The sequence below is a fragment of the Nothoprocta perdicaria genome, unplaced genomic scaffold, assembly GCF_003342845.1.
Source record: "Nothoprocta perdicaria isolate Ctin4 unplaced genomic scaffold, notPer1 scaffold_9, whole genome shotgun sequence".
Lineage (NCBI taxonomy): Eukaryota > Metazoa > Chordata > Aves > Tinamiformes > Tinamidae > Nothoprocta > Nothoprocta perdicaria.
The window spans coordinates 7751255-7764692 of record NW_020456198.1 but is presented as its reverse complement, the minus strand read 5'-3'; the positions used below and the strand labels follow the sequence as shown (position 1 = coordinate 7764692).

The 13438-nt window shown below is 45.4% G+C and overlaps 1 protein-coding gene across 3 annotated transcripts in view; it reads left to right on the top strand.

The window, feature by feature from the left end:
• The window catches only part of CHCHD6 (coiled-coil-helix-coiled-coil-helix domain containing 6), a 95741-nt gene that overhangs the window by 48126 nt on the left and 34177 nt on the right, over window positions 1-13438 (top strand). For all 3 annotated transcript variants that reach the window (XM_026052495.1, XM_026052494.1, XM_026052496.1), the window contains one exon: window positions 3217-3287. In XM_026052495.1, coding sequence (XP_025908280.1) covers window positions 3217-3287 — 71 coding nt within the window. The remainder of the gene's footprint in view (window positions 1-3216; window positions 3288-13438) is intronic.

Sequence of the window (13438 nt, the reverse complement as noted above, 5' to 3'; positions counted from 1 at the left end):
TTTGTCTCTTGTTATTTGAGTCCTTATGGTGTCCTTTGGTCATGTTTTTAAACTTACTTCTGCAACTAAGATTGCCAGGAGCTTTATTTAATAATAGCTGAGGTCTCATGTTCCACTTTTTCCTTTGTGAGCTCTCATTTTATCTCAGGCATCAAATATTGTGAGAGTGAATTAAAAGCAACATTGACATGTTGTAATTTTTGTTGAATGTTCTCTGTTTTGCTTTGTGATGGAATATTGCAGTATTAAAGTTAAGGGACCTTGGGAAGGTTTGGGGTGGATCAGTCTCTGTTTCTAAGGCGAGTGTCACGTGCTGGTCCAGCTGAGCAGCCTTTGAGGATGGGTGCCCCATTGAAGACCTTGGAAGGGCACACATGGTTTTTTGCTTGGTTCATCACTTGCAAACACTGGATTTTTGGAGGCTGTTGGAATATCCCGAGCTGCCAGAGCAAGGGGTTAAAATATTGAAATGAAGCAGCTTTGCAGCTAGCACCATGTGGACAGGTGAGGCAGCCTGGAAATGTGCTGTCGCCAAGTGAGAGCCCCAACCACAGAACCTGCCACGAAGGGCCCTTCCTTGTCTGCTCCTCATTTAGCTCTTGTTCAGATCAAAAGTAAGTGCCCCTTTCCCAAGGTAAGAAGAAGCCCAGAGGCCAAAGAAAACCTGTTTAACAGGCCTGCTTGTTGAGCCAACTCAGGTTTAAATGGTAAAACTCTATTATTTTTCTTTTTCTTCCTTGAGGGAACCTTTAAAATACTCATTCATGGCTTTGGAAATACTGCTTCTTTGACGTTTTTGTTTTGTTTGGGAGGAGTGAAGAACGATGAAAGAAAGGCTTGATTTAAGAACAAGAGGGACAACTCGATGGCGTGCCAAGACATTTCCTTGCTGTTTCTACAACTGAGCAATTTTTATTTTCAAGTTGAACGTTTTCTGAGCCCCTCCTTGATCTTCACCTTCTGCTGTGTTCCTTGTGATTCCTTTGAGGCCTCTCTCCCTGCTCCTTTCCCTCTTCCTCGCGGAGACTTTTGCAGCTTCGCTCAGGTTTTCTCTTGCCCGCATTTCATGCTTTTCATCCGCTTTAGGAGCCACAGCCTTTGCATTCCCCTTCCTTTCCCGGCTCTCTCCATCCACGTTTGTAGCTGATGTTGGAGCTGCGGCTGTCCCTGCTATTGAGGGGCTGAACTATCTCTAATAAACTAGACAAGGTCCTACCACAACCACCTTAACCAGCAGAGAACCCAGCTAATGAATCTGTTGGCTCCTTTTTTCCTTCTTCAGGAGGGTTAAATGCCAGCCTCGTGCTGGCTCTCACGTACAACATATTTGTTCCTGTTTTCTTCTCCTGCTGCTGTTTCGCTGCAAAGTGCTGCAGGCTAATGGTATCTGACGGGGCCACTTCCTATTGCCTGAAAAATGTTTAATTTTACTGCTTTGCTTTCCCTCTTTCCCGCTTTCTCTCATTTTGATCTCTCAAATCCTGTCCCTCTGAGAAATCAGGCAGTATGAAATATGAAAATTGCTTGGGAAGTAATTGGAGAAACGGTGAGATTTAGGAAACCCATGGAGATAACGCTTACACCTACTTATTCACATTATTTAATTTTTAATGGCAAATTTAATTAATGGAGCACAGGTCTTGTGGTTTCATGTGTGAATAAGTAACAGCAGGGAGCGAAAGTCATGAGGTCTGTTTACATGACAGAAAAGAGCTCCATTAAAAGCTGAACTTTTCATTAGAGAAAGGAAGAAAATGGGTTTAATAGCACAGAAGTTTGACCGTTGTGAAACAACTAAGTAAATGAAAACATTAACGGCAATTTGTTGGTAAAATGCGTTTTGAAGTGGTTATTCATCCGTGTTTTGTCAGTTTAAGCCTGTCTCTTGGGTCAAAGTTTAGAAAAGCAAAGTCTCTTCTGTGGCTTTTTTGGTATGTGACTTAAATGGAGGCACCAGAGATAAAATGCTGAAGTGTAGCACCTTGAAGTTGAGACTTTGAAAACCATAATAAACCTCCCAATTAGCTCAGCTTCACACAACTTGTGTGAGAGGGGCAGCTGTTATCCCTTGATTGCAGATGGAAAAGACTTGCCCGGGATTGCACAAGTGGCAAAACCACTAATAGAACTTGAGTTATATCTGTCGCTTCCCCCTTGCAGCCGCTGAGCGATCCGGGTAGTCTCATCATGTGCAGGAGCACAGCTGCTTTCACGGGAAAATAAATGAAGAAAGGCAAGAATGGTATTCTGTATAAAATGACCAAGGCTGGGGAGAGGCAAGATAGCAGCTAGAACCGGCCCCAAGTGAATAGCTGTCCTCCCTTTTGATACCGCTTTGTCACCTTTTTTGTATGATAGATGATTGCATATTTTTTGCAGGTGCTTTTTCAGCCCGAGGGCCTTGCGGATGAGCTTTGAAAGAGGCAACTGCAGCTTTTTTAGTGCGAAGTCCGGAGGCTTTGCTTAAATCAGCTTTATCAGCAGTTAGAGACACAAGACCTTGCAGCGAAGGAGCTCGGGGTCCCTCGAGCCGGTCGCGCTTGGTGAGGCCGCAGGTTCGGCAGGGGAAGGGAATTGCACATCCAGCTCCATGCACTGAGGCTGAGCATTAACCCTCGTTCTGTGCCAGCTCCGGAGAATTCAGCGCAACCCTCTCCAGCCCTGAAGCCAGACACTCCAGACTCTCCTTGGCAGGGCCCTAACTGATATCTGATATGCCTCCCTGTATTGTTAGGAGGGAAACATGCTGCATAATTTTCTTTTAAGGAGTAAGGAGCGTAAGTAAAAGCGGTGAGATGTAAAATGAATTTTCCAGTGCTAGCAGCCAGTTTTGATGCTTGTGCTTCAGTGACTCTCAAGATTCTCCACAGCAATTAAAATAAACCCCCCAAACACAACCCAAAAAAGCTCCTCAAAATAACTTACTGCTAGAAACACCTTGAATTGTGGTTACGCGGAAAACAAAATAATCAAAGCTGATGGTTGGCTGTTAGAGACCTTTTCTCCCTGCTTTCCCTTCATGAAAGTCAAGTACATAACACAGGGCCCGTTGTGGCATTGGTGCAATCTAAAAACTAAATAAACTTTTTAGCTTTTCCTTTATGATGTGTTCTCTGAGCTGCACGTGCTGTTTGTTGTTGGGAACGGTGGTTAATCGTGGACGGGGTGGTGCGGTCCCGGCGCGGCGGGCGCTCAGCGTTGCCTTCTCTCTTGCAGAACGCCGAGATCTACAGGCTGACGTCGGCGCAGTACCACGAGGCAGCCGCGGGCGCCGAGAAGTCCATCAAGTGAGAAGCCTTTTTTGTTCTTTCCAGCAGTTCTGCTTGTGCTTCACAGGGCTCTACATGGAGCCTCAGGATATTCCCTCGCGCGGAGCACGAAGCCGCCTCGTGCCGGGGAGCTGGGGACTGAGCGGTTGCAGGGAGCATCCTCTCTATGCCGGTGCCCAGCTTGACAGAATTTGGGATAAACTTGGTAGCTTTGGCAAGGGGAAACAAGCGGGATGGCATGGGCTAGAAAATGCAAATGCGCGCGAATGATTTCTGGGATTTTCAAAATGGCACTGGAACATGTTTAATTTCTGCAAATGTTGACCTAGGATATTGGCTTACACACTGAAGCACTGGGCTAGGGCATGAGAGTATGAAAAAATCACTTAAAATTTCCATTGATCGGGGAAGGAAAAGGTAAATAGCATAAATCTTTTCTGTGTAGTTATAATGAATGTTTTCCTAGAACGGGTGAAATGATTTTTCTGACCTTTTTCCTCAACTTGGTATAATTAGAGGACCTTTAGTGTTGATCATTTTTTTTTTAACATCAGCATATTTAGTATCTAAATTCCACTTGTATTTACTAGTTGTGTTATATAGCGTATTGTTCCACATGCACTAACAGCTGTCCAAGGAAAAATATTTTCTATAATTCTTTAATATTAATGAGTCCAAAGCAATTACACAGTCAAGAGAAGCACACGTATCTCTGTTGGGTAAACAGTTGGCCAACGTGCAGTTAACTGGAGTAGCAACATATGTAGTCCAGTTGGGTTTGGTCCAGGCTGTATGGTGCTTAATTGCATAAATAGATGATATAATAGCAATGAATATGGTAGTGGGGTTGTGTATTCTATTGTGCTGTCTTTACTTAAAATTGTGTTTGGCTGTCAAAGCATCAAATAACCCGTTGTAATTTCACATTTTTTGTTTGGACAGTCAAGCAGTAAGTTGCTAAAGAAGCCAAAGCAAAGCGCAGCTGACACATTGTGTGAGTTTTCATCCAGTTTTCCGTAGTATTAGTCTGTTTTGAATAAAAATTTCAAAGTTTACAGGACATCAATCTTTGACAGTGTGCAGTCATTCCAGTCTTCTCTGCATTTGCTTCTGTAGTTCTGTGGTCAGTTGTTGGGACTACCTGTAACTGATTTACAGGACCATGGAGGAAGAGGTTGTGAACTTGGGTCATATTTTTTACTTGCTGTTACAGATTGTTGCTGTTTTCTCTGTGATGATCTTAAATTGGGTTCCTAAGATTAATTTGACCTCTTCTCTGTTCCTTATGAACATGAAGACTGGTAATGTAGGTTACCCCCTGGTAATGGCAATGCAACTGTTAGTGGCTGAGACTAATGCAAATGTTAGCTAATGGTTTTTCTTTTAAGATCCAGCATATGTGTTTTGGAGTCTCTGAGGTCCTTTCTCTTTTTCTTTGAGTTCTGAACATCTGTTAGTCTCTGGCTTCTGGCCTTATTGTACAGTCATCTCCTATTTTGAGGCTGTATAAACACGAGCCATTAGAAATGGGCGAATTCCTTAGGTTGCCCTCCTTAGGGCCCAAATAGGCCCCTGGCACAGGAATTTTGCTGTGAAAAGATGCTTAGGGCTCTGGTGAGCCTTGAGACGAGCCAAACTGTGTGAGGCTAGTGAAACTTGTTAGGTACAGTAGAAATTAGCAGGAATAACCAGCATTGCTGAGCTGTGTGCAAGAATGTGCAATTTGGGATTGATAATGGCCTTCCATAATGCACGTGCAGGAAAAATGGTTGTTCTTTTCCTTGTCAGTGTGCAGTGCGCACTCGTCTCAGGTCATGATCCTCATCATGGTTGGACATCATGCTCTCAGAGAGTGCATGTGCCTTAAGCAAGAGTCAGGACGCCTCTGGGGCCAAATGAGGGAGACTTTCTTTTCATGTTGGCATTCTTGCTTGCTTGGTAAGACTTGAAGAGTTTGTGTGTTATGAGAACGTCCTATTAGGCTTTTTAAATTCAAGACTTGCTGCTGCTTGTTTATGGTAATAAATTACAAGATGCTGTGAATTCAGTGGAAAGAATAGTTTGTTCATGTTGTTTTGCACTTTCGTATTAGACAGACAAGCCCAGTAAGTGCTAAGCTGGGTAAGACTAATTTATGCAGATCTAGTGACTTGGGTGGGAAGAGCAAGCTGAACCACAGAGGAACGTGGATGGGGTTTTGTAGACCTGCTAGGAGTGAATGTGGCAGGTCTGTCTGTGCTAGCTACTGTGGCCCCTCTCCACCTGAAGAGGAGAGGGCAGCGCCTTCCCTGTGTGTCCTCTCTGTTCGTACCCCCCAATTCACTGCAGGCTCCCAGAGCTGCCTCTCTGACTCATGAGACCAGTCTGGCCCCTGTTTGTCATCCTCTGTGCATCTGAGGAGGAAGAGGGGGATTGAGCTGGGGCTGCTCTTCAGAGACCATGTTGCAGCAAAGATAAGAAATATCTGAAACAAAAAAAGAAGTTTTTTCTTGGCATTTATTGACTTCCTTAATTCCTTTATCAAAACCTACAGCTCAGCACAACTGGTTAAGTGTTCTATGAGCCATCTCCTCTCCTTAGTGATTATATAGCATTTCAGGACTTGAAAATCTTGCGTGTGCTTTTTGCCGGTGACCCTTCGCAGCCCGCCTGCGAGGAGGCAGGTAAGCCTTTCTATCTCCATTTGTACAGCAGCAGGAGTGAAGTGCTTAGCGCCGAGCTTCATCTTAAATCACTGACACGGGCATTAGCTCTTGGTTCTCCTTCAAGGCAGCCTGCCAGGCTCGCTGCTCGCGCGGCCTTTCCCGCGTGATGGACTTTGTTCCTAATCCCTTCACCTGAAGCCCGCGTGCTCCCGTCTCTGCAGTCCTGCTGCCATCCCACCTCCTTCCTCGCTGTTCTGGGCTCTGTCCAAGCAGCTCCTTCCTCCTGGGAAGGAGATCCTAGCAACGAGGAACCGCAGCTTTCGGCACCTCGAGCGCCTTGCCTTTGCTGCTTACGTGCTGTTGTGAATTGGACCATTGCCACGGCCATATTGTCTCTCTGATTTTATTGTAATCGGTGCATTATTATTTTCCCCTTTTGTTAACCAACCGAATTAAAGTCTGGGGACCTAGAACTCTTTTCTTCAGCCTTGCCTGTTTAGCAAACTGTGCACATCAGTAATCACCCACAAAAGAAGCAGCGTGTAAATAAAAAGCCGGTGCTCTCCGCCCTTCACTTCGTTCCACATCTTTTTCTCAGTGTTCAGAGAGCCATGACTCAGACTGGGTTTAGAGAAGACAACTTGCTAATCCCCTCCCTGCTACAGAGAATAAAATGGCATTTCATTCCAAGCTCTATTAATGCGCCCGCTCCGGGGATAAAGCAGCACTCCCAAAAGGCAGTGGTCAAATTTTTTTTCTGTTACGTTGTCTTTGTCTTCTTTTGAGTGTTACATTTAGATTAGCTGCTGAGGATTAAATGTTATTACAGTCCCTGGATCTGTTAAGGGGAAAGAGGAAAAAAACCATCAGTAAAGAGGTTATGGCTTAGCGCAGGCACTCTTGATTTATTCTCAAAATGCTGTTTTTTTAATTAGATTTATTTTCTTTGTGAAGGTGGGTTTATCTTATTTTGATTTTATTTTTGTAGCTGTTATATTTGGATGCGAGGATCGGCGTGGGCCGGGGGGAGCGTTCGGTGCTTCCCAAGGCAGAGCGAGCAGCGAGGTGAGGGGATTAGGAAGCCGTTAAGAGATAAAATGGTTCTGCAGCTGCGTTTCCCTCTGCGCTGTCCTCGTGGTTTGCTGAGCCCTCTGCGACACCGCTAACCAAGGGCCTGGTTGCTCTGGGTGTTGTGCCGAGAGGGCTGTAACCAACGGCCCTGTCCTCTCCTGGTGGAGATCAGCCCAGCGTTGGCTGCCAAAGAGATTCCTTCCATCTGTGAGTTCCATTGAATGGTCCTAAGATCTTCAGACTTAATGGGCATCAGGATTGAAGGGGGTTGTGGTGGAGAAAGTGGCGCGTGGTGGGTATCCTCCCCAGCTGGAGCTGGAACAGGCAACCGAACCGCCTCCTTTTGGGCAGGGGGTGAAACGTGCCCGGATAGGCTGTCTGCAGGGAACAGTACTCCTGGAAATGAACATCCTAGGAAACTGCACAGCATTTTGTGGCATTGATGGGGCCTCGGTTAAATGGTAGCAGACCCAGAACACAGAGGAATGCCTCTTTCCACCTCACCCCTCTTTAATTTTATTTTGCTTCCTTGGTTGCAAAGATCTGGGAAGTTTTAAAGACAGTTACTTGGGGATACTTGAGTTTATTAACCTTGAAATCTCTTGCAAGGCCCCAGCTCTTGTGATTGCCAGTGCTGTGCCTGGCAGTCAAGCTCTGAAATAGATGTTATGTGGACAGTGGGGAAGCCCAAGGAGATGCAGCGCGGAGACACAGTTTTGAAATAAAATTGCTTTGGGATTTCTCCTATTATTAGATTAGAGAGATGATTAATTCAGTGTTGAAATTAAAGACCGTTGCAATAGAGATCTGAGAGTTTTAGGGCAGAAAAGACTCCTACTGCTTGGAGCTCATCTGCAGCCTTATCTTGGCAGAGCACTTTTGTACCCTGCAATGATGAGGCCTCACAAGAGAAGGGTTTGGCTCTAGTCCAGTCCCTCAGTGCTTGGTTTGTCCTGTCTATAGTAAGTTTGCTCCATATAGTCTTCAAATAAAAGGATTAGTCCAAGGTTTGCAGTTTCTTATGGTTTTAAAATGTAGTGGGAAATTGATGACAGCATGAGTTTCCCCAAACTTGTTTCAGAAGTGGGTGAAAGAGTAGATGGGTCAGTTCTTAAACACCTTCTCATTGGGGAAGACCCATCATTAAGCAATATTCCTCCTGATGCATTGATTTCCAATCACAGTGTATTTCCCTACTGCTTTAGCAATACGGTGCATGGAAATGAAAGCCGGAGATGTGGAGTGGAGTTGTGCAGATGTTGCAGGTAGCTCAGCCTCTTCCATGTGGTGAAGCCTGATCAGCTACCACGCTGTCACCACGCTGCCATACCTTCTTTCTAAGATGTTGTTTCTAAACAAAAGACTTTCTTCTTTTTTGTCGGGTTAGTAAATGATGTTCTAAACTAATGTTCACAATATCAGCTTTCCTCCCATGCATCAGGAGGCATAATCAATAAATCAGTCCAAATGAGCCTAGATTGCAATTCTGTTGGAATTGAAAAATGGGTATAAAACGTTAATATATATTTTCAAAATTGCAAGAACCTTTCTTCAAAGGTACGGTGATAGAACGAGGGAGCCTGTAAAATTAAGAGCTGAACAGCACAGCCTGGAATAGCAGAGGCAGAGGTGCCAAAGACTCCATGTAGTCTATTAGGGATGTTTCTATCGCTATCGATTTTTGCATGGAAAGCACTTGTATTCTGTGGTAATGATGCCATTATGAAGCTTTTAGATTGGGGTTTGTTGGCAGGGCAAATCCAGCTTGTTTTGCAACGCGTGGCTATTTGTGCAGCCGACGCAACGGGACTCGAGCACACTCGGCGTAGCAGAGCACGTGGAATCCTTCAGCTCCAAGCCCCATTGGAGAGAATATCGTGAAAACAGAAGTTGCCCCCTGGCCTTAGCGTGGGGCTTGTGCATTGCCCCGTGCACTGTGCTGGAAGCAAGACTGATTTGTCGGGGTTTCAAAGTGTTTTACTGTGCGTTTAGATGATGGGTTCCTGGTAAAATGGGGAACTACTTGTGCCTTTGCTCCCTCCTTTCCCTTGGCTTCCGCTGGGAAAGATATCCTGGATATTACTCGGTGACCGAGCTCAGTTCTCTCCTGCTGTGTGTTCGTGCCCCTCTCCTGCTGCTCCGTGTTGAGTGGGGAGCTGCTGGCAGGGACGTGGGATTGAGGCTGACGTTGCCTGGGGAAGCCTTCCAAAAGGAATGGCGAATTAAACCTGTCAGAAGCAATAATGCCTGAGAAACCACTTGTTACCAGTGAATTACTGATTTGTTTGCTAATTAGCCGCCTGAAGCAAAGTTGAGGTAACACTCCTTACAATCTGGTCATTAATTGAGTAGCAGCTGATGTCAAGGGCAATGATGCTAGTTTGGACAGCAGTTGTATTCCTGATTTTTGGATCGTAGGCTCTGTGCAAAATGCCTGCACTTTCGTGCCTGAGTTTGCACTGGTGATGGATGGGATGATGGAGTAACCAAAGGCAAGTGTGGATGGAGGAAATTTGGGAATAGAAACCTCCAGAGTTGTGTGGTTTGGGGCTGCCGTTCCCTGGAACGTTCCCTCTGCACCTCCTGAGGAGACCACTACTGTGGGCAGCAGAGACCCCTGCCCGGGGGCTGGAGCTGCTGCGGGTTGTGGCTGATGGCAGTGACTGTGCCCTTCTTTGGGAAGGGGGAGACGTTACCTTGAGCATCTCATTGAGCTTCGGCTCCCCTCCTAGCCCCTTTCTCCTCCTTCACATCATTTTGGTAGTTCACACAGTCACTTGGATGAAAACTTTTGTGTGAGTTGGTAACTTCCTGTAGCATTTGATTTAAGGCAGTAGGATCCAATTAACTTTAGGGTCTCAAGAGAGGTGGTGCTTACTCTGATGTCAGGGGACCTTGCTGGGGTTGGTCCTTCCTTGTCCTTTTGCTCTGTGCCTTAGTCCCAGCAGCCTCTCTTGCCTGGGACCTATTCCTGCCACCCCAACCAGGGCCATGACCTGCTGGGCACAAAAGTGGCATCTGGGAGACAGGAGCCCTCCACCTGCATGGGCTGTTCTGGGGTGAATGTCGTGTCCTTGGGGACAGCTCCTTGGCACTGCAGTGACGGGGGCTGGACCTGGCTGTGGTCACCACTGACTGTTGCAGCCTGAAGTAGCCACTGGTTTCGCTCACTCACAAGAGATGTTTCATGTAAATTATTTTCTATGGGGTGGTTTTTAAGTCTGTGTGGATGTCTTGAGACGATGTTTACTTTAAAAAAAAAAAACAAAAAACAAAAAAAACCCACCCCACTCCCCTACAGCCTTAAATAAATAAATGAAGCCTTTGTGTTTTTTCTCTCTGGAAGCAATATCATCCACGTCCTCGTGGGGAATGAGTCGCTCTTAATGGCAATCTTGCCAAGTCAGTGCTCAGCAGACTGTGCAGCGTGGTAAAAGGGGCACTGCGCTTTGGAAGATCAGGACATGTGCAAGAAGCAAGTGGAGCTTGTAGCGGGATGAATATTTACTTTCAGATCCAACCAGAACTTCAATGATGGCAGCTTCTTTTGCCTTCAAAATTTTTCCCTGCATCTTTGGCAGGATAAGCGGCTCTGTCAGTGAGAAATATATTGATGGAGTTTTTTTGTTGGGTTGGTTTTGGTCCATCACTGATGCCCCTTTGTGTAGTCTGATGTCAAGGGTAACAGCAGGGACCTAGTATAGCGCTTTGTGGAGTTTCAACTAGTTACATTAGTGATCCAGGTTTTCTTTTAGAAAGCACGCTTTGCTAGCGCACTGACAATGTTGCAGAACCTTCTCCCATAGGAAAAATTCCCTGAACCTGTCTGTGCCCCATGTCTCGTGGCTACGGTAAATCAGTGTGTCAGCTCTTCAGTTATTTTCTTTACAGGTCCCTGGCTGACCTCCACACATTAAAGCACTGACTTATCACAGCCTATGGATTCTTTGGGCTGGTAATGTATACGTGCTGTAGGCTGCATCCATTCCCTTCCGGAGCTAAGTTCTTAATCAGTTTTTAGATATTTTTTTCCTTATCTAAAGAAAGAAAAGTCCCTATTTGGGTCACTTGTTGGGCTGTGTGTTGTTTTCGGCTGCAGTTATTGCTTGCTATATTGCTTTTCTGCCTTGTGGGAGCTGAGCCAGCTTCCTTTTCTGATTCAGAGAACTCCTTCCAGCAACGAGATTCTGACTCATTCCTGCTTGGCTCCCAGAGATCGCTTTGCTGCTAACTTTAGGCTTTTCATCTTTGCTAGTCAACTTTTAGTAGCTTGGCATCTTTGTAAAGAATGGTGCATGGCTTTTTGGGCAGGAGATCCAATTCTGTTAACTTCTGTATCTCTTGGCAGCTCATGGCAGAGGCTGTAGTTTTCCCTTCTTCTTCCAAACTGGCACAGTTCCTCTTCACTCAATATTCTACAATCATCATCAGCAAAAAAATTGCATCCAAACCTACATTGGAATTATCTGCTTGTGGGAAAAAGTCATTATTCCGAACCGCTTGCCATCTGCCTCGCAGAATGTCAGGAGATGTGATTAGCAACTGGGTTTGCAGGTTCACTGGGACAGGGACCGTGCCTTCAATATGGTTTTGTGCTGTATTTTGTATATTGTCCCCTTCTACCTCTCATTCCCCGGGCCCCCCAAAATAAAAGTGTCTTAAGCCTCAGATAGGGAAATCTGTTAAATGTGAATGTAAATGTGAAATGACATCAAGCAAAGGCCAATGAGGAGACAACATAGGAAGTCTTTCAGGGTAACCTATTGGTTAAATGGGGAATGGTTGCTCTTGTTTCAGGTTAGAACAATAAAAGCAGAGGTTTTTCTATGGTATTTGGGGTAGATAAGCCAGAGAGCTCATGTGCTTTGAGCAGGTCATGCAATCTCTCTATCAGTTTCATCACTGAAATGGGCAAGCTATTGACTTCTAAAAGTTTTCCGAATTAAATGTTGTTATTGTTACATAAAACTGCAAAATGTTAGTTTTATTCCACTTTCATCCACACGTTTTTGAATAATTATTGTTACTTCACAAAGAAAACGTAGTTGGCTTAGGCTGTTTTTGCTGAACATACTGTAGTGACAGAACAGGTTGCTGACACTATTTGAGATTTGGACATTTCTGTTAACTTTTGTGCTAAGTGATGAGATCTAATTATTTAAATAGGAGAAAATTTTGGAACAGCTTCTGTGCATGATTGCAAGGAAAGGAGGTATCTCTACTGGAAAGGATGGGGTGAACAGAGTGCACAAATTGCAGCAGGGAAGTGTGTGGCAGCTTCAACGTGCTGTCAACACAGGAGTGGCGATAGGGGAGCACATGAGGGACAGATTTTATAGGATCAGAGTCGCACAGAAACTCAGAGTACTTTGTAAATACGTGTTTATTGGCCATTTCCACTCACAAGGTGATGAAGAAGGCAGTCGAGTGGCCTCTTCTGAAATGCAGCCACTCCGTTACCCAGCCGAAACGTGGACGTGATGCCCTCATTCCTGTGGAAATTGTTCCCAGTTTGCACTTTTCCTTTTAATCCATCTCCTTTTGTGCAGTATATTACTACTAGCTCTGCGTTCGGTCCAGATCAGTGGCAAAGCCTGCTGAGCAGTGCTTTGAATACATGAGGCTGATCAGAAATATTTCCTTCCTGATCGCATCAGTTTATCCTGATGAGGCATGCAGTTTGTTTACACTGTGCTAGATTATGTAGTGTCAATATTACCAAATTTTTAGTAGGCTCTTGGATATTTGCTAGGTTTCTTCCCTTTCTCTTGCCAAGCAGCTGCAGAAATGACTCTTCCCTCATTTATTCAAGCCACATTACTGCACTGACCTGCAGGGTCAGGGAATCCCACTGGCCGCAGTGAGGCCGTGGTGTCCACATTGTGATGGGTCCTGCAGCCTGTGCTCCACGTTGGCTTCCTGGCTGCTTGCTCTGTGGTGATGAGTTTGTTCTATGTGAATGAAATGCTTCAATTGTGTTTAATTTGCTGCTGCAAATGTCAGGGATGCAGTAATGAGAGAGGATGGAACCTTTCTATGTGCTGTGCATTGCATCTGTCTGGAGTTATTTTTCTGACATGTTAAAGAGAAGCCATCAGTGAGAGCCAACTGCTACCCAAGGGAGAATGCAGTTTTACAGGTCAGTTAACCACTTATTGGGCTTTATGTATGTACAGTGCAGCCCAGCATCTCCCTGCATTTGTGTGACAAAACTTGCCTGAGCTTTGTCTGCAATGCACATAACGTGCCCTAGCCATGCAGACAGGCTAACGAGCTGCTGACGAGTCTGACTGCTCCGTGGCACACAGGAGCTGCCTCCAAGGGCCCCAGCTTTGCCCACCACATTAGCAGCACCCCTTGTTGCAGACCCACTGCTCTCCAGGCTGTCCGTGGTAGTTACAGCACAGACTAACACGCTGCGGATGAACCTCGGTTTGCTCAGGCTGGCTCAGA